The sequence below is a fragment of the Anomalospiza imberbis genome, chromosome 26 (assembly GCF_031753505.1).
Source record: "Anomalospiza imberbis isolate Cuckoo-Finch-1a 21T00152 chromosome 26, ASM3175350v1, whole genome shotgun sequence".
NCBI classification, from domain to species: domain Eukaryota; kingdom Metazoa; phylum Chordata; class Aves; order Passeriformes; family Viduidae; genus Anomalospiza; species Anomalospiza imberbis.
Genome location: NC_089706.1, coordinates 6,006,791 through 6,033,587, shown reverse-complemented (window position 1 = coordinate 6,033,587; position 26,797 = coordinate 6,006,791). Strand labels below are relative to the sequence as shown.

General features: G+C 59.0%; 2 protein-coding genes and 2 long non-coding RNA genes across 4 annotated transcripts in view; 3 read left to right on the top strand and 1 right to left on the bottom strand.

Annotated features, from left to right (window-relative positions):
* Positions 1 to 1,780, top strand: part of PPP1R12B (protein phosphatase 1 regulatory subunit 12B) — a 134,287-nt gene extending 132,507 nt beyond the window's left edge. The window contains exon 27 of the transcript XR_010993793.1: positions 2 to 1,780. The gene's annotated coding sequence lies outside the window, so the exon portion shown is untranslated. The remainder of the gene's footprint in view (position 1) is intronic.
* Positions 1,781 to 4,124: 2,344 nt separating this feature from the next.
* On the top strand, positions 4,125 to 4,612 carry LOC137462835 (uncharacterized). Its single transcript, XR_010993792.1, has 3 exons — positions 4,125 to 4,254; positions 4,345 to 4,373; positions 4,490 to 4,612. It is a non-coding gene; the product is annotated as an uncharacterized lncRNA (long non-coding RNA).
* A 655-nt stretch (positions 4,613 to 5,267) lies between these two features.
* On the bottom strand, positions 5,268 to 26,567 carry SYT2 (synaptotagmin 2). The gene is made up of 9 exons (XM_068173611.1): positions 26,509 to 26,567; positions 11,879 to 12,061; positions 11,570 to 11,739; positions 10,135 to 10,251; positions 9,743 to 9,910; positions 9,423 to 9,590; positions 8,898 to 9,015; positions 7,550 to 7,683; positions 5,268 to 6,913 (listed from the first exon to the last, which is right to left on the bottom strand). Exons 2-9 carry the CDS (start codon positions 12,042 to 12,044, stop codon positions 6,707 to 6,709), a joined length of 1,248 nt encoding a protein of 415 aa, XP_068029712.1. The 5' UTR covers positions 12,045 to 12,061; positions 26,509 to 26,567; the 3' UTR covers positions 5,268 to 6,706.
* LOC137462667 (uncharacterized) lies at positions 20,802 to 23,800 on the top strand. The gene is made up of 2 exons (XR_010993749.1): positions 20,802 to 21,427; positions 23,589 to 23,800. It is a non-coding gene; the product is annotated as an uncharacterized lncRNA (long non-coding RNA).
* Positions 26,568 to 26,797: the final 230 nt, after the last annotated feature.

Genomic DNA, 26,797 nt, shown 5'->3' with positions numbered 1-26,797 from the left:
GGCTCCTCTCAAACAGTTCCTTCCCCCTCAGAGACGTCCTGCTGTATCCAAAACCTTCTCCCATCTACATCCTTCCATATTTGTCCTTTCATTCCCTGGCCAAGGGCAGCAGTTCTTGGTCACTGAACCTGGAGGTGGCCATGGAGCAGCTCTACCATGTTCCTGAGCAGCTCTGCTGGCTCTGGCTGAGGGGACTCTCCACTACCAGAGAGCTGAGATACTTGAACATGAGCAGAATACTTGAGCTTGCTCAGCAGGGTAAAACTTATCTCTATTGGGCAATCCTGGGCTTTTTCGAACCTTTTGCTGGTTATTGCCTCAGAAAGCATCTCTGTTTTCTTCTCTCTGGGGTTTTCTCTCTTTGTTTCCCCCCCCCCCAATTCTCCATTTTCCCCCCTTCCCCTCCCTGTCCTGCCTGTTTCCACCTCTCTTGCTCTTCCTGGAGCTGCCAGTTCTCCCCAGGCAGCTCTGACCACAAGTTGCTCTTCAGCTGGTGGAACCGTTTGTGCAGCTGAGGCACCATTTCACTGAGGCCCTGCCTCTGCTGCTGAGCTTTGGGAGGAAGAGACCAAAGCTGGTAAAGGCATCAGGGTTTCTGCAGAGCACTGCCTAAGCCAGGCATCCTTTTTATATTCCTTGATTTTAACCCTGCTCTATTTAACAGCTTTAAGTCTTGAGATCCAGTCAATGCTTCCCCTGCACGCCGTTCCCTCTTGGTGCACTCTTTCTGTGAGTACTTCTGCCGTTCTTGATGTTTTCTCTCTTGGTGACCGCTCCTCGCTTCAGCCTCGGGCTCTGCTCTGGTCAGGAGATCGGGGAGCAGGAGCCCGGTCCCGTCTGTGCCACGTGGAGGAGGAGACGCTCCCCAGCTGGGCTGGCACCTTGGGCCATGCATCCCGGCAGGATGAGGAGGAGAGTTCAGAACCAAGATCCTGTTCTTCTCACAGGCAGGTTCCTGGCAGCAGGAAGAAGCCTGGTGTCTGTTTTAGGGAGAGGGTTCAACCCAATCTGACAAATCCATCCCGCACTGATGTTTTGCCCCTGTTTTTGTTACCAGGACACTCACTCCGCTTTTTTCCCAAGGAGCAGAGTGCAAAGGCTGTGGGAGGCTCGTTCCTCTGAGTGGCCCCTTGCAAAGCCAAACCACTTTAGCTGAAGTGTCTGCTTAGCACTGGATTCTCCCGTGCCCTGGGCCCCCACAGCTCAGTGTCCCTGATCAGCCAAAGCTGTGAGCGTCTTGTGGTGACGACACAACTGCAAATCAAATTCTTGAGAATGGATTTTTTTTTGTCTCACTTCATGCCTGACATAACCAGTGCACTGAGGAGGTGACAAACAGGACACCTCAAACCCTGTGCTTGGCGCAAGGTGCAGAGCAAATAGGTTTTAAAATTGATCCCTCTTGGAACCAGAGCATTTGCCAGACATGGTCTCCCTTGGGGAACATGAGCTTTTTTTCCTAAGCAGTTGCTTGGGGTGAGTTAATTTTTATTGTTTGGGGTGAACCCACCTGTTGTGGCTGCAAGTTTGGTGATGGCTCTTTGTAAATAAACTCCTTGGAGAAGCAGGACTGGCTGACAAGATGGGGAGAGAATGTATTTTTATGCAACTTTTGAGTGGCCTTTCAAACCCTGAGATGAATGATTTGTTTTACTGGTTGTTGTTATATAGTATTATAAGTATTATGTGTTTGAAAGTTTGGGAATAATATTCACAGCTATGATGCTTGTAAACACAACAGTATTTATAAATGAATAAAGTAAGAGTTGATAAAATAGAAGCTTTGACTTTGCTTCCATCTTTCTGGAATTGCAAGTTGTGCTAAAATTCCCTGTTTCTCCCACAGTTCTCATGGCACAACAATATTCATCATCCATAAAAGCACAAACATTTTGCAGCTACAGTACAGGTGCCTTTTCAGGGGAAGCTGAAATGAAGGAACTGGGATGCACGTCCCTAAAAAGCAGGAAGATAAAACAGGAGAGGGTCCCATCTCCTCCTTGGCACTACACTGGGGATCAGGCCCGTTTCTCACTCTGCTGGCAAGCCTTGTTTTAGCTCTGCTCAGAAGTTTGGTCAGCACAAAGTGTGGCCCAGGCAGGAGGTGGTGCCACATCTGGGAACCTCTGTCTCAGATGAGGCTGCTGGAACCTCCACATGTTCCAGTCTTCAGAGGTGGTTGGTGCAAGTTGAGATCTTCCCTTAGGGTTGGGGGTGTCCAGCATCCCTGTGGAGCAGGATGTGACTGTGGACCAGACTCAGTGTGCCGGGGGCAAAGAATTCTCTGGAGACCTTTGGTATTTCCCACCTGTGCCCCATGTCTGGTCCAGCCTTGCTCAACTGGGGTTCAAGGCTGCCCAGAGCACAAATCAGAGGGAGCTGGAGGGCTCAGGCTGGAGCAAAGGAGGCTCGGGGGGACCTTCTGGCTCTGCACAACTCCTGACAGGAGGGGACAGCCGGGGGATGTCGGGCTCTGCTGCCTGGGAACAGGGACAGGAGGGGATGGGAAATGGCCTCAAGTTGTGCCAGGGGAGGTTTAGGTTGGATACTGGGGAGAAGTTCTTCCCTGAAAAGGTTGTCAGGCTGTTGCACAGCTGCCCAGGGCAGCGGCAAAGTCACCACCCCTGGAAGTGTTCAAATGGTGTGCGAATGTGACACTTGGGACATGGTTTAGTGGTAAACGTGGCAGTGCTGGCCTAACAGTTGAACTCCATGATCTTAGAGGGCCTGTCCAACCCAAGTGATTTCCTGATTCCATGTTTTGGGGGACCCAAGCCCTTGTGAGGTTCCACCCACACCTCCATCCCTCCATCATCCCTGGGCTCACTGCCCTGGCTCTTGCCCCTCACCGCGGATGCTCCGTGAGCCCCAGCAGCAAGACCAGACGGGAACCAGCTCCTTTCAGCTCATTTCTTTAATAAGGAGACGTAAACAATTACAAAATAACCATCAAACGATCAGAGACTGAACGACAGAGTCCACACGAGGGGAAGGGGCATTAAAAGCAGCTTCCTCCGGAGCCGAGCGCTGCGGGGCTGGGACGGGGCCGAGCGGGGCCGGCACTGCGGGGCCAAGAATGGCCGAGCCTGCGACTCCCAAAGGAGCTGGTTCCTCCCTCCCAGATCGGGAGAAAAAAGGAAAAGGAACCCGAGCATGTTGCCAAGACTCGTGGATTCCCTTCCTTTTTTAACCCCGGGAGCATCTCCGTGGCACAGCTGGGTTTGCTCCGCGGTGCCGCCAGGAGAGGGAAGTGCCAGCTCTCGTCCCCAAAACAGAGACCACCGACTGGACATGGCAGAAATAACCCACATTGCTCCAAAAAGCCTTTTCACCACCAGCAGGTCGACCCCATCATCTGCGCCCAGCATTGTCCCGTCCCCTCGGCCGGCGTGACAGCGGCACCCAGGGCCAGCGAGGCGGGGGCCGCTGCGGCTCCTGGCAGCTGAGCCCCACGAAACCAGGGGGACGTGGACACATGGGGGGAAGGGGTCACGGCTCACCGTGGGCCTGTCCCCGTGGGGTCCCGGTGCACCGTGCTCTAATATGGCTTCTAAAGTTGCTCTGACGGTGAAATGCACCAGCGCGACACAGGACACCGAAGCCACGATGTTGCTGCTACCCGGCCATGGGACAAACGCGACAAGACACAGGAACACGACACACATGGACACCACGGCTGCGTCGGTGACAGCTCACTCTCCGCTGGCGGGTCGGGCTCGGCATGCTTTGCTTCTTGGCATTATTTTCTTCTTTTATATGATTTAATTGGGGGTTTTCATTTTATTTCGGGGGGAAAAAAATAATCAGGGCGGTGGAGAGCTCTCGAGCGCTGGGTTTTGGTAGTCGCCGCCTCCTCCCTGGCGGGAGGCCGGAGATGGGGACGGCAGTGCCGGGGCGGTGGCAGCGCCGCCGGGCTGGGGCCATGCTGCTACTGCTACGGGGCTGCATCACATGCACTGCTCGTGCTATATACAGCTATATCTCCATATAATTTACCTACACACAGCTAAGGGGCGGGTCAGAGGCAGCGCAGATGGCTTCAGGATGTTGGTTGGTTTTCCCTTCTTTATTAAAAAAAATTTAAATCATGTATTAAAGTCACAGTCTTCCCCCTTCCCCAAGGCTTAAAGAGTCTGAATGGAAAGCAGTCAGGTGGGATCGCCACTCCTGGCCTGGATCCCCAGACCCCGGCCGATGCGGTGGGTCTGGGGGTGGAGGGGAGCACACAGGAGGGGGTGCATCTGGTGTGTGCAGGTGTGCAGGTGTGCAGGTGTGATGTGCAGGTGTACAGGTGTACAGGTGTGGTGTGCAGGTGTGCAGGTGTACAGATGTGCAGGTGTGCAGGTGTGATGTGCAGGTGTGCAGGTGTGCAGGTGTGATGTGCAGATGTGCAGGTGTGCAGGTGTGATGTGCAGGTGTGCAGGTGTACAGATGTGCAGGTGTGCAGGTGTGATGTGCAGGTGTGCAGGTGTGCAGGTGTGATGTGCAGATGTGCAGGTGTGCAGGTGTACACACCTCCACCTGCTTCCCTGGGAAGGCTGTGGGGCCATGCACACTTGCTGGCTGCAAACAGTAGGATTTCAGTGCTTTTTCTAATTCCTCCTTTTTTAACCCATCCCATGTAAGGCAAATGCCCCCACACACCCCCTCCCCCCCCGATGCCTGGATGGATCCCAAAATAAGACTGAATCCTACCAGTGCTCCTGACCATGGGGCATCAGCCCCGCTCCAGCTCCCCATTATTAAAAGCATCCAAAGACTTCTTCTCCCTTTGGCTACAGGGGCAGGGCAAGACCCCCTCTGTTGACAATGACACATCCATTAGGAAAAGGGACTAATTAAAGCTGGAGATGGCCCTGAGAGACCACTGGCTGGATGACCCCTGCAGACCCAGCATGGCCCCAGTGCCACCTTCACCAGGGCACGGGCCAGGTGCAGCCGCAGTGGCGGTGGAGGTGGTCATTAGAGGTCCCTGTCCAACATCCCCTTCCCACGCTGCAGCTCGGCCCTCCGAGCCCCAAACCTCCCACAGATGGAGATGTCCTGCCCTGGGGACCTGTCCCAGAGACAGTCCCCGTGTCCATTTGAACCCCCCGAGCCAAGTTTCAAACCCAGTGACTGCCACCAAGTTTCCCATTATCTCCCCACCTCTGGAGAGGGCCGGGATACCCTTTGGGAAGTCAGAGCTGTGGGAGCTGCTAAAGCATCCGATAGCACTGGGATGAGCTTGGTTTTGGCACTGTGTCCCTGGACCCGGAACACCCTGCACCATGGTCCCAGCCCAGGTGTTGAACCCCCAGAGCAGCATCCCCAGTGCCAGCAGCACATCCCTGGGGCTCGACCCTTCGCTGCTGCGGTGCCAGAACGCCCAGCACTGAGTCCCGGGAAGCCAAAGGGAGCAGAACGCGAGGCTGCTGTGGAGCTGGGGCTGGGACAGGGACATGAGCTAACATCAGTGCTCCACTAGAGACTGGGCAGGGCTGCTGGAGCCTCTCCCAGCTGCAGAGAACTGTGTTGGCCTTCTGGCTCAGGGGCTTTTCTGGGACAGTGGCAGAAGTAGCCTAGAGAAGCTCTTAGCCCCTGTCAGGGTCATGGATATGGCTTATACCCCCGAGGGGAACAGGACAGGGTGGGTTTAACAGCCAGTGGCCTGGTGGGGAGTAGCAGCTCATGGGGGTCGGGGGTCTGGGGTTTATTGGCCCCAGGCTTGCTCTTGCCATCCCCACCCGCAGCAGGTGGTGGGGCTTGAGCTCCCCATGGCCCCCTGGCTGCCCTGAGGCTGAGGTGCCCATAGCGATGACGGGGACACACGATGGACGGTCTCTGGGGAGACACCTGGTGACTGCCCCCATCACACCTGGAGACCTCTCATTGTAAACCTGCCTTGCGGAAGCATTTTGATCTTTGGGATTCACCAAGCATGGTGGGACACAGATGCAAATCACCCAGCACTGCCCCTCTGGGGACAAAACAGAGGTTGTGGTGCTGGTGGTGGTGGTGATCCACACAGTGCTGCTGGTGCATCCACATTTCACCCTGTGTCTCCTTGGAGCAGCCCTCCTGAGGATCCCTGTGCCCAGACTGGCCTCCACAGCTCCTGCTGCAACACTGAGGGCTTGGCACCCCACCACCACAGCAGGATCCATGGCCCCTGCAAGCCTCTCCTCAGAGAACCCAAACCTGGAGCTGTCCAGGGGCACTCAGCCTTCCTTGGGGAGGGACAGGGGGCGACCCCTGGGCTCTTCAGAGGGTCTTCTGCTCCATTTTTCTGTCTCACTGCTGGTCATTCCCCAACCAAGCACAGTGGGTTTGGTCATCTCGCACCATCAGGCTCCAGTATCACCTCCATGCAACGTTCCATGGTTCCCCACGTGATCCCAAGGGCAGGATGGTGTCAGCAATGCTGCAGGCTGGTGACACAGCTGCTGGGGAAGGTCCCAGGTGTGCCGCTGGCTTTGCACTGGGAAGGGATGGCGAGCAGAGGCAATGGGACATGCAGCAGAAGAGAGCGATGCTGAAGAACAAAAAGAACCATCCATGTCTTTAACCTCTTCCCCTGGAAGCTATTGGGACTGCCTGGATACCCTTCCAGAGGCATCGAAGGGCATTTCAGCTTAGAACAAAAACCAAAAGGAAGGTTGCAGAACTGAGGTATCAGTAGCTCTGGGTCAACTGTCCGCAGTGCCGCGCCGGCTGGCAGAGCTGCCTATTTGTTTTTCCCGAGAGCTGCATCTACTTCTTCCTCTGGCTTCAGCGAGTGCCACTGGGCAATGGGCCGCCGGGGGTTGGCCAGCATGTCGGACCAGTGCCGCAGCTCCGTGCCGGTGGAGTTCAAGCCTGTGAAGATCTTGCCAATGGCTTCGTTCTTCCCCAGCTTGTCGTAGTCCAGCACTGTGATGACCACTTGCACTTTCTAAAGGAGGAAACCTTTTTCAGAGGGGTGGAAAGGTGCAGTGGCCATGACAGCTGCATAGCCCCAGGGTGCCCCAGGGATCCCCCAAGGATGAGCCCCACTCTGGCCCATTTCAGTGCAGGGCCCCCTCCCTGCTTCCTTCATGTCCTTCCCCAAGGAGCGCAGAGCGCAGTGGGGGCCCAGCTCATCCTGAGCTGATTCACCTGGGAAAGGTCACCAAGGTGTGGTGTGGGGCTGGGCAAGAGCTGTGGGCTACTGGGCAGGGGCAAGGGGCACGTGCCGGCACTTGCACAGGACATGGAGGGGCGGAAGGCAGTGGCCAGGAGTCCAAAATGCTCCCAGGACCACCCTGTTATGCTTAGGGTGAGCACTGCAGGATCAGGAGCAGAGGAAAGCCCTATTTCAGCCATGATCTGAGTTGGGGTTCATCTCCCATGGGCACTGCCCAGCCTCCCACCTCTGCCCCCCACACCAGCTGCCCTCAGCACCAGCCCAGGCCCCAGATGAGACTGGAAGAATCTCCTGGGTGACCAGACCAGAAGCTCAGCAGGAGCAGCTCAGGCTGCTGGGAAGGCTGGGATAAGGGCTCAGGCAGCTTTAGGACATCTTCCATCCCAAGAGAATCATCAGACAAACCTGTATCTGCTCAAAGGGGATCTCAAAGCTGAAGGACTCATTGAAGTAGGGGTTCAGGGTCTTCTTCTTGACTGTGGTCTTCTTCTTCTTCAACCTCTTGCCATTCTGAAGCAGGTGGATCTTCACGTAGGGATCTGAGGGTCAGGATGGGGCATTAGCCAGGGCTGAGGATGCCACTGGGGACACCCCTGAGATACCTCCTGATCCCAGGAGACATCTCACCCAGGGTGAGGGAGAGACTGCCCTGAGTAAAGATGGTCTGAGGTTTGTGGATGGACACCAAAGACAAAGTGGTTGGGCTGGAGAAGTTTTGTGGCAGCAACTGGCCAAGGGATGGAGCTCTTCTGCATTCAGCAGAACTGGGGAAGGGTCTGGAGAGTCAGACATATGAGGAGAGGCTGAAGGAGCTGGGGAGCTCAGCCTGGAGAAAAGGAGGCTCAGGGGGGACCTTCTGGCTCTGCACAACTCCTGACAGGAGGGGACAGCCACGGGGGGTTGGGCTCTGCTCCCAGAGAACAGGGACAGGAAAAGAGGAAACAGCCTCAAGTTGTGCCAGGGGAGGCTCAGGTTGGACATCAGGAGGAATTTGTTTATGGAAAGGGTGGTCATGCATTGGAACTGCCCAGAGAGGTGGTGGAGTCCCCATCCTTGGATCTGTCCAAGCAACGGCTGGACATGGCACTGACTGCTCTGGTCTGGGTGACAAGGTGGGGATCAGGCTCAGGTTGAACTTGATGATCCTGGAGGTCTCTTCCAACAGTAATGATTCTGGGATTCTATGCTGTGGGCCCCCTTGTAGGAAGGCAGGGGACAGCAGAGTGACAACCAGCCTGTCAGGTGAGTGACATTGGCTGGTTCTGGCCTGACCTCTGTTGCTGGAGCAGGAAAGCCCACAATAAAGCTGAATCCTTCCAGCCATGCAGGTTCTGCTCTTGTCTTGGTTAAAGCACATCTGGAGAGACCCGATGACCCCTGGGCACAGAGCTCAGCCCCAGGATGGGGCTGGGACGACGCTTTAAGCACAAAACATGCTGTCCACCAAGGTCACCGGCCCCCAGGTCAAGGAAGAGTAGGACCAGGAGCAAATGGCAGAGGAGCACTTTCACCACCCAGGTCCTGCAGCATCCTGGAGAACCAAATTTGAAGTGTCCTTCCCAAGAGTTGGGGATGCATCCCATGCCCATCTCCCCTCACCCCCCAGCCAGACCTGGGGCTGTCTCCAAGGCATGAGGAGGCACTGGGGCTTTTCCCAAGCTCTGCCAGACAGGTGGCCCCAGAGTCCTTTCCCACAGAGGATGCTGAGAGCCCCTAGCAGGGCAAGGGGAGGCTGCCTCTGAGCAACACTCACCTGAGAGGCCCCCAACATCCATCTTCTTCAGGTTCTTGGCTTCCAGGATGCAGACAGTGAGCTTCCCAGCCGTGGGCACGTACCGGAGGGAGATGCAGATATCTCCCAGCTTCTCTGGCTGCCAAGCAGAGCAAGAAGGGAAGATCAAAGCCTTGCCAGTGCTTGGGACTCCAGTGTTTGGACATGATCACACATGCAGGTCCCCCCAAACCCTGCTCGATCCAGGCACAAGCTGGCACCCTGTGCACCAACACAAGAATTTGATCACTGGGTCCAGGACAAGCCAGGCCCAGTACAGCACTCAAGATTTTTAATAGTCTTGATTTTTTTTTGTTATAGAAACAAATTCACACAGAGGAACAACAGATCAGACCCCAGTAACGACTGCCATGGTACCCTGGTGGACCCCACAGTGATCATGACCCTGAGCACTGTGGGATGGCCCTGAAAGCAGAGCTCACCCCATGGCAGTCCCCATCTCAGTCCCCCAGCCAGGGGTTCAGCTGGCTCTGGGCTGGCTCTCACCTCCTCCTTCTCGCCACTCTGCAGGTCCCGCCACTCCTCGATGGGCTGGCCCAGGTCCACTGTGTTCATGGGCACCTTCACCTCACCGATGATGTCGTGCTTGGAGAAGCGATCAAAGTCATAGATGGCCATCACCAGCGTCTTCCCACCCAGCTCCTGGTAGGGCACCTGCACGAAGGGACAACAACCGGGCTGCAAGGGGGACCCCGAGCCAGGACCACCTGCTCCTGGAAGGGAAAGTCAGCACACAGGACTGCTACAGCCAGGGGGAAGGACTGGAGTGGGAGACAAGGTCCTGCGCTACGGATGAAGGGGCTCACCTTGAAGGTGAAGGTCTCATTGAAGGCAGGGTTGAGTGTCTTCTTCTGCACTTTGGTCTCATACTTTTTCTTCTTGTCAGGGAGCAGAAACACCTTGACGTAGGGGTCTGAGGTGCCACCCATATCCAAAGCTGGCAGTTCGGCAGCTTGGAGGATCCCCACTGTGAGCTGGAAGGGCAGAGGAGTCCTCAGTGAGACAGCCCAGCCATGCCCTGCAGCTGCCAAGGGCTCATCTCCAGTCCCACAAGGGGCAGGACTTCCTATGACACAGCACCCACCCAGCTCCTCCTTCCCTCATGTGCCTCCCAGGTCCAGCACAGAGACCTGTCCTCCTCTCAACTCCCCCGCTGGGCAAACCCCACTCCTCAGCTGAGCCTCAGCCCCTCCATCACCTGGTTTGCCTGGAAATCATAGTCCAGTGAGAACTGCAGCTTGCCCAGGTTCTCCGGCTCCTTCTCCTCTTCCTCACCTTCCCCCTCTGTCAGACCCGTCTCTGCGTCATCGTCGTCCTGTTGGTCCTGGAATGGCAGCCGAGGTGTCCAGCTCAGCAGAACGGTCACAGCCCAGCAGCCCCAGCCCCACAACTCTGGGGACCTCAGCACCTCAACCCTCCTGGTGTCTCAACACCCAGGTTCTCCCCACCAGAGAACGCACGTGCTGGGGACGTGAAGCACTGACAGAGCAGGCTGGGGGTGGCACTGGCTGGGCCACAGCCACGCAGCTCCCAGGGAGGCCCTGGTGCTGGTCCAGCCAAAATGACGGGGGGGCTGCCAGGGGTGCCAGGGCAAGGGATTGACTCCAGTGGAGGGAAGTTTGGTGCTTGCAGGTGGTGGGTCCTGTGCCCCCCAGCCCGTGCTTGGAGGAGCACTAAAGGCAGAGCTAAGGGCTTACCAGGGCCATTTCCAGGCTTTGTAGGCTCAGAAATAGATTGTCCCCAGGAAATCCACCCCTCTTCCTGCCTCTCCAAGCACACTCCCTGGGTGGGAGCCCCAGCTCCTTGTCCCCTCTTTGATGTGCCCCCAGTCCCCTATCCCACCCAGCAAGCAGATGATGGAGAAGGAGGCTCATGGTGACACTTACGTGGAGGGTGTCCCAGAGCAGAGAGGCAGCCAGGGCAGGACAGCGAGGGCACCGTGGGCAAAGAGACACACGTTACACAGACACCGAGGGACCGTGGCAGGGTGGGGCATCAGGGCTTGTACCACCTGTGGAGCCCGAGGACGCAGCCCTCGCTCTCCACTGGGGAATCTCACCTCACACCTCCCCCCTCTCCTGCTCCAGCCCTGTCTGCATGCCCATGGTGCCCACATGGCTCTGAAGAGCAGGAACAGATACTCAAATTCTCCCACCCCCTCCAAATGGCCATGGGTCAAGGCCATTGAAATGGCCGCGGTGGCCACAAGCCTGTGGGTACCAAAGCCTGCCTTGGGCTGGCCACCAGGATGAGTTACCAGCACCTGCCACTTCACCATAGATGTTTTGGGGATCCCAAACTGGCCAGTGTCTTGGCCTGGTGGCCCTCCCCTCTTAGCTAAAGGCTCAGAGAAATGAGTGTGGCCCAGAGGGAGTCAGGAGACACAAGGGATTAAATCAACATGTCCTGGCTCAGGTGAAGCACTGGCAGGTCCCAGCCAGCTTGAGCCTGGTCCATCTAGGCCACCAGACACTGGAAGAGGACAGTGCTGCTGTCTCAGGTCCTGCCTCCACTGTCCCATCCCGGCGTCCGGGTGGCTCCCTCCCAAACTGCTGCCTGACCTTTGAGCGCCCTGACACAGTCCGTAACTCAGCCAGAGAGGCTGTTGGCCAAGCAGCCCAGGAGGACATCACCTGGTTGCCTGACTTCATGTCCTTCATGTTCATGGCATTCTTCATGCCTTTGCCCTTCTCCTTCTTGTTTTTCTTCTTCTTGCAGCAGCACTTCTTGCAGATGCAGAAGCAACAGGTGAGGATGAGGAGTCCGGCCACAACTGCGATGGCGATGAGGGCCCAGGGTGGCACTGTGGGCAAAAGCCAGTGTCGTGGTCAGCCCTGTAGCTCCCTCCCAGGCACCCAAAAACCTTGTTCCACAGGTTGTACTGGGACCAGTGCTGTGGGGAGGTCATCAGGAGGGTAACACCTGGGAAAGGAGCTACTCACAGGGGATCTTGTTGAGCTCATTCATGAACTTGTCCCTCAGCTTGGTGAACATGTCTTCCTTGCTCTCGCCCGGCCCTGCAGCCTCAGTGGAGTTCTCCATCGTGCTCATGGGCAGCGTGCTGGCTGTGGCCTCTGGGGCCATCATGGACGCTTGCTTGAACGTCATGGTGGGTCAGGGGCTCCCTGGAACACATCATCTCACTGGTCACACAGGTCCCTGCTGCCCCCAGTCTGCCCCAGTGTCCCCAGGACAGTGCCTGTGTGGGCAGCAGGGCTGCACCAGGACACCTCATCTTCTGCTAGAGGGGCACAGACCCAATGTCTGTGAGAGGTCACCTGGATCCCTCACAAGCCGTGGGAAGCCCAGCTGGCCCCTGGGTTTCCTGGTCCTTGACATCTCCAAAGCCACTGGGAGCACCACCCAGCCTTGCATCAATGATGGTGCCAGCTCCGAGCCTCCTGGGGACGAGGGGGACACTCCTGGGAGGATGTTCACCTGGCAAGGTCCCTTGGGATGAGGGGAGGGGGTTTGCATCCCCAGGAGAGAAGAATGAGGTTAGCTGGGACAAATCCAGCTCTCCCACCTCCTCCTTGTCTCAGGCAGGGACCCCAGGCATGGGGCACCCACAGGGACCCAGCGCTGGTGTGGCACCCTCAGGATTTGCTCCCAGCCCCAGGGCAGCTTCCAAGTCTGGGAACAGCAGCAACACACTGCTCTCCTTCCAGCCCCCAGGGAGCTTTGGCAGGGCACATTTTGAGGATGGATGGAAGCAGGGAAGAGCTGGCTCTACACAGCAGGGGCGAGTTCAGTATGCAGGTCAGTGGGTCAACTCATATGTCACAAGTGCCATGTCCTGGGTGCCACATCTCCCAGCCCCACAGGGCTCCCCTGGCCAGCTCTGCTCCTCCGTGGAGCCAGGGAAGGTGCTCAGGTCACACAGTCAGGGCTGCAAAACAGCCCAACACGCTCAGCACCCCCTCCCCAGCCCAGCTGGGTCTGAGCACCTGCCTAGGATGGGGACAGCCATTGTCTTGCAAATGTGGCTTTGACCCCTGCAGGCAAACCTGGTACAAAGTACCCCCACAACCCCAGCTCCAGCCCCAAAGTGCCTCCACAACCCCATCAGAAAGCAGTTTGCAAGAGAAGACCAGAGCAGGGAAGAATGCCAGGGAATGCACGGTGCCAGTGGGGTTAAGGGAACACCAGGCTGTCCAGCAGGGGAAGCAGAGATGAGCAGGATCACAGAAAACCCAGGAAGGAGTTTCTGGGGGCAGGTGAGCTGTGGCTTGAGTGTACCCCCTTCCTTGCATCTCTTCTTTCCTCCCCACCCTCAAGAAGCCTCGCGGCCAGAGTATCGTCCCCTGGGGCCAGGTGCTCCTCTGCCTTTCTGCAGAACTTGGAAAGGAGTGCTCTCACCTCAAAAAAGGCAGCCAGAGAGACCTGGGGGTGTTGCTGCCCCAAACTGACTCTGCCACGTGTCTCCGGCCACCTCGCAGGTGAATCAAGCACTGAATTACCCAGAGTGTGGCTGGACACCTTCCTCCTGCACCACTGCTCCTGGGGGAATGTGGTGTGGGGGTCTAGGGGGGCTCCCCATGAGGCAGAGGCAGTTCTTCACACAACAAAATGTGATTATGTGGCTCCCACCTCGACAAGGCCCCTGCTGCAAGCCAGCAGCTTTGCCACCCACTGGCTTGGCCAAAGTCACCTTCCCACCCCACCAAGAGCTGTCACAGGCCAAACCCAAGCATCACCTAGCCCTGAAAGCTGGCACTGGGGGGCTGGAGCAGGATGCTTGAAGTCCCCCACAATCCCCACATCCTTCTTGGGATGAACCAGGAGCTGCTGCATTTAACCCCTACCCAGCTGAGGGTTATTCGATCTTGAGGGCCTCGAAGGTTCCCCAAAGCTTCCAGGAGCTGAGGAAACATGGATGTGTGTCTGGGTCTGTCCCCACCACTTGAGGGGGTTGTCCCCATCACTACCCATGTGCACCAGGGTGGGTAGGAGGAGATTTGGAAAGCAGGATTTGGAAACCAGAGGCTGCTGGGGGAACGTCCGAGTGCTGGATCCTGCCTCTTGGTCCGGGGCAGGGGTCCTGGCTCTGCCCTGCACCCATGGACAAAGGGTGCGGGGTCCAGGCCACTGACACCCTGCAAACCCCCAAGGAAACAGGAGGTGGAGGACCCCAGGGCTGCACCCCACCACAACACACCCCAAGGCCTCCGCTCTGCACCCAAACCTGCCACACAAGGTGGGCAGCACCCAGAGGGGGCACCTGGCTGAGCCGCCTCTCCTCCCAGTCCTTGGGCGCTCAGCCCAGCACTGCCCGGGGGGCAGGGGAGCCCCGCTGCGATGTCGGCACGCGATGATCAATGATTGGTGATCGATGATCGATGATCAGTGATCGATGATTGATGATTGATGATCGATGATCGATGATCAGTGATCGATGATTGAGGATCAGTGATCGATGATCGAGGATTGAGGATCAGTGATCGATGATCAATGATCGATGATTGATGATCGAGGATCAGTGATCGATGATCGATGATCGGTGATCGATGATCGATGATCAAGGATCGAGGATCGATGATCGAGGATCAGTGATCGCGGTGCTGCTCCTGCAGCATGGAGCCACCATCCAGGCACCGGTGCAACGGGTGTGTCTGCGCGTGTCTGCACACGCGTGGAAATGGAGGCGCAAGCGTGTCCGTGCACTTGTGCAAGCAGGTGTGCATGGGACATGCAAATGTGTGAAGGTGTGAACGCTTGTGCAAGGTGCATGCACAGGGTATGAACGTGTGTGTGTGTGCGTGCACAGGGTATGAACGTGTGTGTGTGTATAAACGTGCACAGGGTATGAACGTGTGTGTGTGTGTGTGTGTGTGTGTGTGTGTGCACAGGGTATGAACGTGTGTGTGTGTGTGTGTGTGTGCACAGGGTATGAACGTGTGTGTATAAACGTGCACAGGGTATGAACGTGTGTGTGTGTGTGTGTGTGTGCACAGGGTATGAACGTGTGTGTGTGTGTGTGTGTGTGCACAGGGTATGAACTTGTGTGTGGTGTGTAAACATGCACAGGGTATGAATGTATGTGTGTGTGTGTGTGTGCACAGGGTATGAACTTGTGTGTGTGTGTAAATGTGCACAGGGTATGAACATGTGTGTGTGTGTGTGCACAGGGTATGAACGTGTGTGTATAAACATGCACAGGGTATGAACGTGTGTGTGTGTGTGTGTGTGTGTGTGTGCACAGGGTATGAACTTGTGTGTGGTGTGTAAACATGCACAGGGTATGAACGTGTGTGTGTGTATAAACGTGCACAGGGTATGAACGTGTGTGTGTGTGTGTGTGTGTGCACAGGGTATGAACGTGTGTGTATAAACGTGCACAGGGTATGAACATGTGTGTGTGTGTGTGTGTGTGTGTGCACAGGGTATGAACGTGTGTGTGTGTGTATAAACGTGCACAGGGTATGAACATGTGTGTGTGTGTGTGTGTGTGTGCACACAGGGTATGAACGTGTGTGTGTGCATGTGTGTGTGTGTGTGTAAACGTGCACAGCGTATGGAAATGCTCGTGCCCGGCGTGTGTGTGTCAATGCTCGTGCCCGGGGCTGTGCCCGGGCCCGTGCCCCCCTGCCCGGGCTGTGTCTCTCGTCCGCTGGGGCAGTGCCCGTGCGGCTCTGCCAGCCGCCAGCCGTGTGCCAGCCTGTGCGTGTGCCCGGCCGTGCGGGGCAGTGCCCGCAGCCCGTGCGAGGCTGGCACACCCCCGCACGGCCCTGGGTGCCAGCGGCAGGAGCTGGGTGCCACGGGGGGCTGTGGGGCAGAGATGCAGCACAGACACTCGCCCAGGGAACTGCTGCTTCGGGGGCTGCTGGGGGCCCCTCGGGGGCTGCCCGGGGCTGGGGGGCTGCAGGCACCATCAGGCCTCGCTGGAGGGGTTGCTTTTGAACCGGGCATCCTAATTAGCATCACTAATTGCTTGCTCCTTTGTGGTGCTCACCGGGCGCTGGCAGAGCTGAGGCTCGGGGGAAACTGAGGCCCGGGAGGCGCCTGCGGGGAGCCAACCTAATGAGATCCGGTCGCTGCTGCCCCTCCAGCGGAGCACGTACAGCCCCTGCCATGGGGGCGGGGGGCTGATCCTGCCCCCCAGGCCAGGGGACCGGCCGGATCTGCCTCCCGCATGGGCAGGGCGGGGCGGGGCGGGGCAGTGCCATGGGGGCAGCCGGCGAGGGCAGGGAGTGGGGCAGTCAGTGGGGCAGGGGGAGAAGCAGTGGGGCAGTGTGATCTTGGGGATGCCCCCTCACCTCCAGGTCCCGGCCCCACTGTGCCGCCTCACTGGGTGTGCTCGGGCAATCGCCGTGCCCCAGCAGGCGCGGGGGCAGGCCGAGCCCTCGCAGTGCGGGCAGAGCCGCCTCCGGCGCGGGGCGCAGGTTCTCAGCGGGTGCGGGCCCGTCCCAGCGCTGTCCCAGCGCCAGCCCCTTCCCCCGGCAGCGGGCGGGGGCCGTGCGGGCACGGCTGCGGCACTGCATTGCAGTCCTGCTCCGGCTCCGCTGCCTGCTCGGTGTTTGTTTTTTTTTTTTTTTTTTTTTTTTTTTCCTCATTCCTTTTGCAATTTTTTCCCTCCTCTTTGCAAGTTGCGGCAGCCGCTGGCGAGGAGCCGAGCGGCCGGCGGTGCGGGTGGGAAGGGAGCTCGACCCCCCGAAATCCCCAGCGCACCCCCAAACCCTGCCGGGCTGCCCCTGCCGAGGACTCGCTGCCGTTCTTGGAGTTTCCTCTTTATTCCTGCCTGGTTTGGAGTTGTTCCTCGCCAACCCCCACTGCTCCCGTCCCCCCCGCGCCAAGATCGCAGGTTAGGGACATAAAGAAAATGTGAGGGTTATAATTAACCATTTCTATCAGTCCGTGGCTGAAGAACAAGCGTGGGTTAAAGCATCGTGAATAAATACTGGCTAGGAAGGGACCCCTTGCTGCCTTGCTGGTCCCTGGGGATCCCCCAGCCCCTGCGTGGGGTGCAGCATCCATCAGGGAAGGTTGATAGCAATGGTAGGACCCACTGCACCCCTCCCCTCCCAAAAAAACCCCACCAGGAGCTCCCCATGGAGCAGGACAGGCTTCAGCTCGGCAGCTGCTGCAGAGACCCCACAGGGGCAGAGGGTGGGGAGGGTGGCACATCACCCATGCACCTCCATTACACTGCCCCTGCGGTGTGGGGTCCCCCCAGCCCCCCAGCTGCCACCTCTGCCCCCACAGGACTTTGTCTTGCTCCGTGTTGCTCCAGCCCCGCAGTGTGTAACCCTGACCCCCACCAAACCCATCACCCGCACAGCGCACCTCTCCCCTACTGCACCCCCTGCAGCCCCCAGTGCCTCGTCCTGCACCCCTCAGTGCAGCACCCCAAATCCACCACAGGACATCCCATATCCTGTGCCTGCAGCAGCTTCTCAGACCCCCTAAGCTACCCCCCAGCCCCACTTCATGCATGCACCTGCATGCTGCACCACCCTCAGAACCCCTAAACCCTTCTGCACCCCACACTGTTACCGTGTACCCCCTCAGGCAGTGTCCCCCAGCTGCAAACATCTGGCCTTGGAGCCCCCAGGGGCTGCATCCAGCGAGCTCCCTCCAGGCTCAGCCCCCAAACTCGCCCCAGGTGTCCATCCCCCCTCCCCCCGGTAAAGCTGACACTGAACCCCGAGGAACTGCACTGAGCTCCAAGGCAGCCCTGCGTGGTGTACACCTCCCTGGCTCCATCTCTGATTTCAGGGAGCAGAGGGGGTGGGGGTGTCCCCCTCCCTGTCACACATTCCGTTTGCTGCACTCCGTTTGCCGGCACCACCCCAAGGTCTGCCGGGATGTAAATCCCAGGCTGGAGCCAGCGATCCCATCCCATGCATCCCCAGGGCATTCCCTGTGTGCAGAAAAGCAGTTTAGACACTGAAAAATCCTGAGCCCTTCATCCCTCCTCCTCCTCCTCCATCAAAGACTCCATCCCAGAGACCACCCCCCTGCGCTGCTGCAGCACCTGGCTCAAAAAAGGAGATTTGGGGTTTCTCCAGAGCTGGTCCCATCATGGGTATCCACTGCCCCAGCAGCAGCTCCCTGTCTGGTTGGGATGGGAAGGACGGAGGGGGGAATTCACTGCTTGGGGGCTTTGAGGACCCCCCATCAGCCAGGATGTTCTGCAAAGGACCAGACCTGGGACGAGAATTTGGGGATGCACAGAAGGACCGGGATGTCCCTGGACACGGCAGCACCCGGGGAGCTCAGTCCCCATCAGGGTGAGGATTTTGGGGAACGCAGCTTCTCCTCTGCAGGGGCAGAAGGAACCTCCCCCTCCGGCAGCAGGAACCTCTCCCCTCCAGGAAGGTGAAGAGCGAGGATGATGGAGAGCAGGAACAGCAACTAATGAAGATTAATGAGGCTGAGGCAGCAATTAGCAGCAGCCGGCGCTGACCGAGCATGGGCTGGGTGCGGGTGGGCAGGTACGGGGGGTCCCAGCTCCAGCCCCCCAGCCCAGAGGGATGAAGTGTCCCAGGGAGACCCCGATCTGGAGGAGGCTCGTTAGCTAACGAAGGGCAGCTGCCACCGTGGGCCCAGAGGGGTGAGTTATTGCTCCTTTACAGGATGGCAAAGGCAGGCCTGAGCTGTCCTGCTGGGACAGAAATGTGGGAACCCCTCAGACCTCCACGAACGAGGAGCTGATCCCAAAACTGTGCTGCTGTGTGCCAGGGCTTGGGCTTGGATGACCGTGAATGAAAATCCCGAGCCAGTTCCAAGGTAAGGTCTCCCCCACCCCAATGCCAGCGGGAAGCCTGGGCCCTGCAGAGCCTGCACAATCCTGCAGTGCAGCCTGGGGGCAAGCAGAGATTCCAGAGTACAGCTGAGATATTTGGCAGTGCCCTGTCTGGATTTTTATGCCAACAGGTGTTTTTCTTCTGGGGTCAGGAGCTGGAGGGGGAGATCCCATCTCTGCCGGACCCACTGGCACAATGCCTGGGCATCCCTTGGCCATGCACAGCGGCCTGGCTCCCCAGCGCTCCCGTCGGTCCGGAGCGGGACACGGAAGGGACATGCTGGGCCGGAGTTCCAGCTCGCAGCGGTGAGACAGGAGACCCTAATTAAAGCAAAAACATGACTTGGCTTCTAATGGTCATTTAATTAACAGAGAATTCCTGGCAAGGGATGTGTGAAGGCACCAGACCAAAGGATCAGGGAGGAGGGAGGGGAGGGGGTGCTGGGTGGGGAGATGCTGCAGGACCCTGGTGCAAAGGGACTCTGGAACAGCCCAGCAAACCGTGGAATCTCATCCCTGTTCCCCTTCCCCAGCCCCAGCACAACACCAAGGCAGCTGCATCAGCAGTGCCAGATCAGAGCCTCAGCGCCCAGGATGGTGCAGCAGCTCCCAGGGCTTGGGGAGCGCTTTCCCCCAGGATCCCCCCACATTCCCACCCTGACCCACTGTGCTGAGGGCAAGGGGAGTCTCTGCTCCCCAGCTCCTCATTTTTCAGGGGTATTCCTACAGCTGAGGGGTGTGATGGGGCGAGGATACTCTGGTAGCAAGTGGCACCACCGAACCTGAGCTGCTGCGACATCACCCTCACAGGGACACGTGTTCCTGTCCCCAAACCCATGTAGGAGCAGGTGCTGCAGGCCAGACACACCCACTCTCCAAGGGAAACTGAGGCACAGTATGGGAAGCAGCGTCCTGAGAGGAAATTCCAGAGCAGGGCGGAAGCTCAGCATTCCCTCAGCTCTGAGTGGGCCAGCGACAGCCACCAGACCTCACCAGGACCCCCAGCACTGCTCCCCATCCTGCAGGCTCCAGCAGCATCTCTGGATGGGACCAGAGCTGGCCAGCACCCTCCTCCCACCACAGCACACTCCACTCATGGCCTCATCACCCACCAGCTCCCTAATTAGAACTAACGACTTGCTGGGGTTCAGCAGCCCCAGCCACAGGCTCTTCCCCAGGGATGAGGAGGGCACCACACTGCCCAGCTCGGGATGAGCTCCTGCCTCACTGCCTCATAGCCAGAATCTCAGCTCCTCATCACGGAGCCCCTGGCCTCAAGGAAGAAGACTCAGCCCCTGGCTCACCACGGGGAGCTTGTAAAATAAAAAATGTAAAAGTGATGGTGGTTTTGCAGCCAGTGCTTGCCTATGAGAGAGGATCTGTGTTACTCACAGCAAAACCGAGCGAGGTCTAGCAGCCTTAAGGCAGCCTTGTCCATCATCTGGGTTCCAGATTGATGGCTTCTGGTGTTCCCAAGCTGCCAGAAGTCTCCCACTGGATGGACACCTAAAGGTCACTGTGGGGAAGGGATGATTCCACCCTGCCCTGCTCGCTCCTGTGCATCTCTTTCTGCAAAGCAACCCCTCAGCCAACACCCACCAGCTATTGGGGTGCTTCTCAGCAATGGCAGGGCTCCCCAAAGCATTGTGACCCAGGGAGATGGCAGGTTTGTCCCTCCCCAGGGACACCTCCCTGCATGGGGACCACTGCTGGCACCCACCAGCGCCAGGGTGCCCAGTGAGGCAGCTCAGGGATTTTCTGTGCCTTTGCCTCTAAAATCAGAACAGCAATGAGGAGAAAGGGGGGGCAAGGGCAGTGACAGCCCATGATGCCAGCGCCCATAACAGAGAAGGACCCACTGCTGGGCACTCAGAGCCCTGCCTGGCACCCAGAGGTGCTGATCCCCCAAAGCCCACTTTTTCTAGAGGGATCAGGCCCTGGCTCCAGTTTGCAGCTGCCCCAGGAAGGAAGGGCAGGAGGGAGCTGAGCTGGGACTGGTGCCACGGCTCCTGCAGGAGCTGGGACAGGCACTGCCACAGCTACTGCACCTGAAATTTGGGTGCCAACAGCGCAGGGACTGATGAGCACCTTGTCCCCCTCTCCACTGTGGCTCTCTGCTTCCCACTGTCTCCCATCACTGCTGCACTGCTGTCTCATCCCACAGGAATGCTCCAGGGGCTGCAGGCACTGTTCACCACCAGCACTTCCTCCAGAGGGTTTTGGCTCATGCCATGTGCCACCATGGCACAGGTAGAAAAGTCACCTGGAGACGCTGGACACCACATCCTGAGCTGAGGGGACACAGCTGTTGCCAAGGTCAGCGGGGCATGTGGAACATCCCACATGGCACTGACCACTGCCACAACAAACCATCAGGCTCACCCCAACCCCAGGCAGCAGACGCAGTCCACCCTTGGCACACAGAGCCATGAATGGCCAAGGAAGCCTCCCAAAAAAGAGGTTCCAGGTGCTGCCAGAGCCCAGCCCACTCCCAGCACTGTGATGCCACGGCAGCAGTGTCTTGCTCTCAAGGCAACACGAGAGCAGCTAAATAGGGCACCAGATGGTGATGGGCTGAGCTGCCCTGGCACTTCGAAGCCACCACACAGCCAAGAGTTCCAAGTTCTGCCCTCCCGGGTGGGCATCATGCTGCTGGCACCACGGCCACACTGCCGGCACTCCCGGCCATGGCCCCGTGCCACACTGATGGCTCCAGATCAGCTTGGGAGGAGAGAAAAGGAGCCAGGTCAGCTCCTGGGGAAGAGCCAGAAGCGGCTCCAGGAGCAAGCCGAGACACGGTGGATCAATCCCAGACAGGAGCAGGGAGCGACGCCCTGTGCTGCTCCCCAGCTCAGCACATGGGCCAAACAAGCAGACACAAGCCACAAGGGGCCATTTCCAGGGGGAGGCTCCAGGGAGACCTCCACAGCTCCCAGCCAAGCACGAGGTCTTGATGGGCTGGTGTTAGAATCCAGGAAACCATCTCCCATCCCTGGGGAGCTCCCAGCAATGCTCATCCCCCTCTCTGTCAGCCTGGGCTCAGTCCCCCAGGACTGGACGCCTGTGGGGGAAATGCTGGTGCTGCTCGCCCAGCTCCAAGGCACGGAGAGCCCAGAGGCAGAGTAGAGCTCTGTGTCCCCAGGGCCTTCCAGCCTTGTGGTATTTGGGATGGCAAAGGGAATGGAGGAAGCACAATGATGGGATCAGAAAGGACACAGCACCACAGCAACCCAGGGGATTTTGTTGTGGCACAAAGCCCCACCAAGGCCAGGACACAGGACTGACTTCCATGAATAAACCTTGTGCAGATGGAAAAATGTCACTGGGAGAGCTGGCAGTGCAGCTGGGGTGATGAGCACAGCCCCTGAACACCACAGGGAGGTCATCTGTCCCTGCCCAGCCCCTCTGAACTGCATCCCTGTGTGACTCCAGCTGTTTTATTGGCACAAGCACAACAGCACACACGTTCAGGGCTGCACAGAGGAGCTGCTCCACCAGTGCATCCTGGAGAAGGTTGTTCCTCCCCTGGAAAAACCTGAAGAGCCCAGATGCAAAGCACTCTGGTTCCTGAAGTGGTGTTGGTGGTCACCATCCCTTCCAAGGGTCTCCCATGGCCAGGCCCACGCTACTCCACCAGGAGGTCTCTGCTGGGCTCTCCCGTGGCACAGAGCGGTGGCTGAGCTGGCACAGCCACATGCAGCTCACTGCGGCACCAGGCAGGGGCTGTGCCAGGCTGCTGGCAGTGCTGCATGGGCAGAGTGGGCACAAGCCAGCACCTTCATCCCAGGCACTAACACAGATCTGCCAGGCCTCAGTTCCAGGAGAAAACCCTGGGACTCCCCTAGGAACAGAGCAAGACAGCAACGGAGCCCACAGGGAGCTTGTAAATCCATGCATGGCTCTGAAATTTGGCGTTGTTTTCTTCCTTGAATCCTCTGCTCGAGGCCAGTGGGAGCTGTGGTGCCACTTGGGGTTCCCCTGAACCAGGAGCCCTCAGTCCCAACCTGTCCCCAGGGACACCCTGTGTCCTGCACGAGAAGGTAGGAGGCATCTCCCTGGGACGATGCTGAGCGGTTTGGAGGCTGATCCCACCTCCATGGTGTTTTGGTGGAATTGCAGTGGTGTGAGGCACCACATGAGGCTCACAGGAGTCAGGGATGCCTCATTCCACGCCAGCACTGCCAGGATGTCAGCTGCCAGATCAGCGCTGCTGATCCCAAACCAGCCTGGCACACAGGCATGTCTTGGGCATCCTGCTGCTCACAGACACTCCCAATACCCTTGATTTCAGGCCCTGGAGCAGCTCCCCAGGTCCCTGGCAGCAGGACAGTCCCCCCCGGCCACCTCCAGCCCAGCACAGACTCAGGGCTTGGACTCCATCACATCCCACAGCACCCACCTACACCTCGTGCCACAAGCACCCACTTTGCTCCCGGTCTCCCCATATCCCCAGGGATGCACAAGCCCAGAGTCCTCATCTGCTTCACCCTGTAGGGCTGGGAAAAGCTGGGGAGCGTGAAACACCCTGGATTAATTAAAACACACCAGCTTTCCTTAAGATGCACAAGGAGAAGGACACACTGGACACCCTGTCAGGGCCAGAAGTACCTTCCAGGCCAGTGGGGCCACAGAGCCAGTGGGGATGGGTTTGGTGCAACAGTCAGACAACTGCCTGTGTGGGAGAGTGGGATGTGGCTCCAAATGGCAGGAATTTGGCACAGCCCAGCACTGCCACATGTACTGCCAGGACTGGCTGCAGTCACCCCTCCCAAAGCACGAGCACCAGCAGAACCACCCCGGGGGGACAGGCAGCTCTGCCAGACTCTGACTGCTGACCAGCAGCTAAATTCAGGGGCAACGCAATTCCTGTTCCAAACTCCAGATCTGATGAAACATCACAACTTGAGCATGCAGGAAGCAATGGAGCAGGTGGTCTCACTGGGATGTGGCAGCCCCCAAACTCAGCAGGAGACACCAGGATCCCACACCCCAGGGCTGACAGGAATGGGCTAGCACTATCCCCAGCAGCAGGACTACACCAGTTTGGGGCATTCAGATTCCAGACGCACACTGCCTAATTTATGGTTTAATTAATAAATGAGGAATTATGCCAAGTTTATCCAATACTTTTGGATGCGTGATGTTATCAAAATCCCATTACTGATGAAGGAAGGCATGAAGAGCAAAATTAGCTTTGGCATCTGAAACAGTTCAGTCAATGCGATAACACAATTATTAGGGCTAATAATCAAGGAGCGCTTTGGGGAACGCAGGCTCACGCAGGAGGCGAGCTGAGGGCATGAGCCAGGGAAGAGCCGGGTGCTCATCCAGGAGGGAAAGGCCGACCGCAGCCAAGGGCAAAAGCATTTTGCCGATTACACTTACCGGCGGCTCCAGATAACTGGCACGGGGAAGGTGCTGGTGGCCACCAGGCCGAGGAGGAACACGGCCGGGCACAGTGCCGAGCTGCACTGCTGGGAGTAGGGAATTAAAAAATACAGGCTTTTAAACCAGTGGGCACTGGGTCCCATCTGTACACTGGGCATTGATCCTGCTGGAGGACATCACGGCTGCCAGCTCGCAGCTCTCTGCGCAGCCCGGGGAAGGAGAAATTCCAGTCGTAATGAGGAGCCGCAGTCATCCGGCTCCCAGAGCTGGGACTTTGCCAAAACCATGGTGAACTGGAGGAAGGACCTGCGGGCAGTGGGAGTCCCGGCTCACTTCAGTGGCCTCTAGCTCTAGCCCAGCGACTTATGAGCCCTGGGGCTTACAGAGCAGGAGGCAGTGCCCACGGGAGCAGTCGGCAGCAAATGCCACATTGGCTGCTTGGAAACCCCCTCCCCAAGCATATTTATAATATATATACTCATGCACATGATGTATATATAGGGTCTATATGACTGTATTTGTGTGTCCTCCCTGCTCTGGGACCGTGGGCGCTGCGGGCAGTGGGTGCAGAGCCAGGGTGGCCGGCAGCACGCAGTGCCACCGGTGCTGCTCGGCGCCGCTGCCATCGCCAGGCTCACAGGCAGCGAGGGACGTGTCCTCGCCCTGCAGAATCGGGGGCACCAGGGCTTCAGGCTGGCTCCCAGCAAGCAGGGCAGGGGTGCTCACCAGGGGAGGCCAGGCAAGGTGCCAGGGGATCGGGCAAGGTCAGACCCATTCCTGCACTGCACCCATAAGCAATGAGGAGGCATGGCATCACTCCAAGAGGAGCTCGGGTTTGGGGGCACTGGGGTGCTTTGCTGGGCTGTGCTGTTCTCGGGCAGCACAGGTGACTCCCACTGCCACTGCTGGCCTCAATGACCTTGGGTGTATTAACCTCCCCCTTGATGTCTCACACTCCACCTGCACACAGACCACCGCAAGCCGCACTTTCTCCCACCCAAACCCTGCGGCCAAAGGCACCCGCACGCAGCAAGGGCGAAGAGCCCCGGGGATGCCCCAGGGGTGCCCCGGGGGTCCGGCAGCCCTGGGCAGCGTGCGGCCGAGGCACTGTGCTAGCGAGCAATAATGCAGCAGGCTGGAGACTCCTGCCGGTGGCTGCGCTGCCGCTCGGTGCGTGCAGGAGTAACACCGCTGCAGCAGCAGCTCGCGTACCAGCCAGCCTGCGCTCAGGACTGAACTTTTGCTGCAGCAGAGGAGCAGGCGGGGAGTCCAGCAGCGCCCTGCAGCTCCACAGCGCAAGAGGCTGTGCTGTCGGACACTCTGCAGTGGGTGACACCCCGCAGCACCCCGGCCACTCTCACTCGGAGGACAGAAGAGCGCTGCGCCAAGGGGCGCCCGTGCAGAGACAAACACAGAGGCACTGATACAGTTGGAGACCACGAAGCAATGAGTGACACAGACTTGCGTCCCCCCCACTCTGTGCCACAGTCACCTTGCAACGCTGCCTGTCCCCTGCGCAATTTGCAGAGCTCCTTTGGGATCACTCTTTAAAACTAGGCTGAGGGGAGCAGCGATGTGCTGAGCACAGCAAGGGCTGCGGCACCCCAGCGTGACATCCCCGGCGCTGGACCGAACCCCTCTGCACGGCTGCACCCTGACGGCACCCAGCCAGCGTAGGGAGTGCTGGAGGATCCCGGTGTAGCCGCGGCGGGGGAGTCCAGACGGAGGGTTTGTCTGGAGCTGGCTCCTGGCCAGGCCGCTATGAAGAAGCCGTCAGCGCAGCGGGGCTTGTAGCTGCCCACGCTGGGGCCACGCCGCTCGCCGAGTTCCCGGCACCAGGGTGGGATCCCCGCAATGCTGCGGGAACAGCCCCGCGCCGCCGCCACTCCCGGGGCCAGCACCCCAAGGGCACCCATTGTCGGGCATCCGCAGGGATGAGGAGCTGGAGCATCCCGCAGCGCCCAGAGGGCACCTTTGACCCGGCGGCACCGCGCGGCATCCTCGGGGTGGCCCCGCATTCCCAGGGGGTCTCACGTTTTCGGGAGAGTCCCCACGCCCCTGGGTGCTCTCCGCCAGTTCCGCAGCCTCCTGCACCACTGGCCGTCCCCTCTCCATCCCTCCAGGCTCTGTCCCCAGCCGCCTTCTGGGCGCAGCCCCGCACGGGCAGCCTCCGGGCGTTGGGCAGCTCTGGGACCCGTGTCCCGGGATGGGTTCCTGGGAAAAGCGCAGGTCCCTGCCCTGCTCCCGGCACCGGAACACGGCGAGGTGCACTAACCGGTGCCCGCGGCGAGTACTCCATCCCACCCCACGGGGGACGATCGCACCTCGGGCGGCGGCGCCGGGATAGGCTCGGCGAGAGCTCGGGCAGCCCCGTCCCGCAGAGTCCGCGCCGCTGCGGCACCGGGGGAAACTTCGGCGGGAGTGCGGGCGGGCACTTACCGGCCGGGGCGGCGGGCGGGAGCGGTGCCGGGCGGTGCGGTGCGGTGCGGTGCGGTGCGGTGCGGTGCGGTGCGGTGCGGTGCCGGGCGGTGCCGGGCGGTGCCGGGCGGTGCCGGGCGGTGCCGGGCGGTCCGAGCGGGCGGGAGGGGAGCGGTCGGTGCGGTCGGTGCCGGGCGGGCGGCGGGACCTGCGCGGCGCTGCGGCAGCCCCGGCCCCTCCGGGCTCGCGTGCGGCGGCTCCGCGAGGCTCCTCCCGCCACCGGGAGGCCCCGCCCGCGGCCCCGCCCGCG

Bases quoted from the DNA above. Each gene is read 5' to 3' on its own strand.
- SYT2 (XM_068173611.1), bottom strand. From the start codon at position 12,044: ATGACGTTCAAGCAAGCGTCCATGATGGCCCCAGAGGCCACAGCCAGC. The intron at 10,252-11,569 runs GTGATGTCCTCC...CAGGACCAACAG, and splicing joins ACATGAAGTCAGGCAACCAG to GACGACGATGACGCAGAGAC. The intron at 6,914-7,549 runs GTTTGTCTGATG...TTCCTCCTTTAG, and splicing joins TCCCCTTTGAGCAGATACAG to AAAGTGCAAGTGGTCATCAC.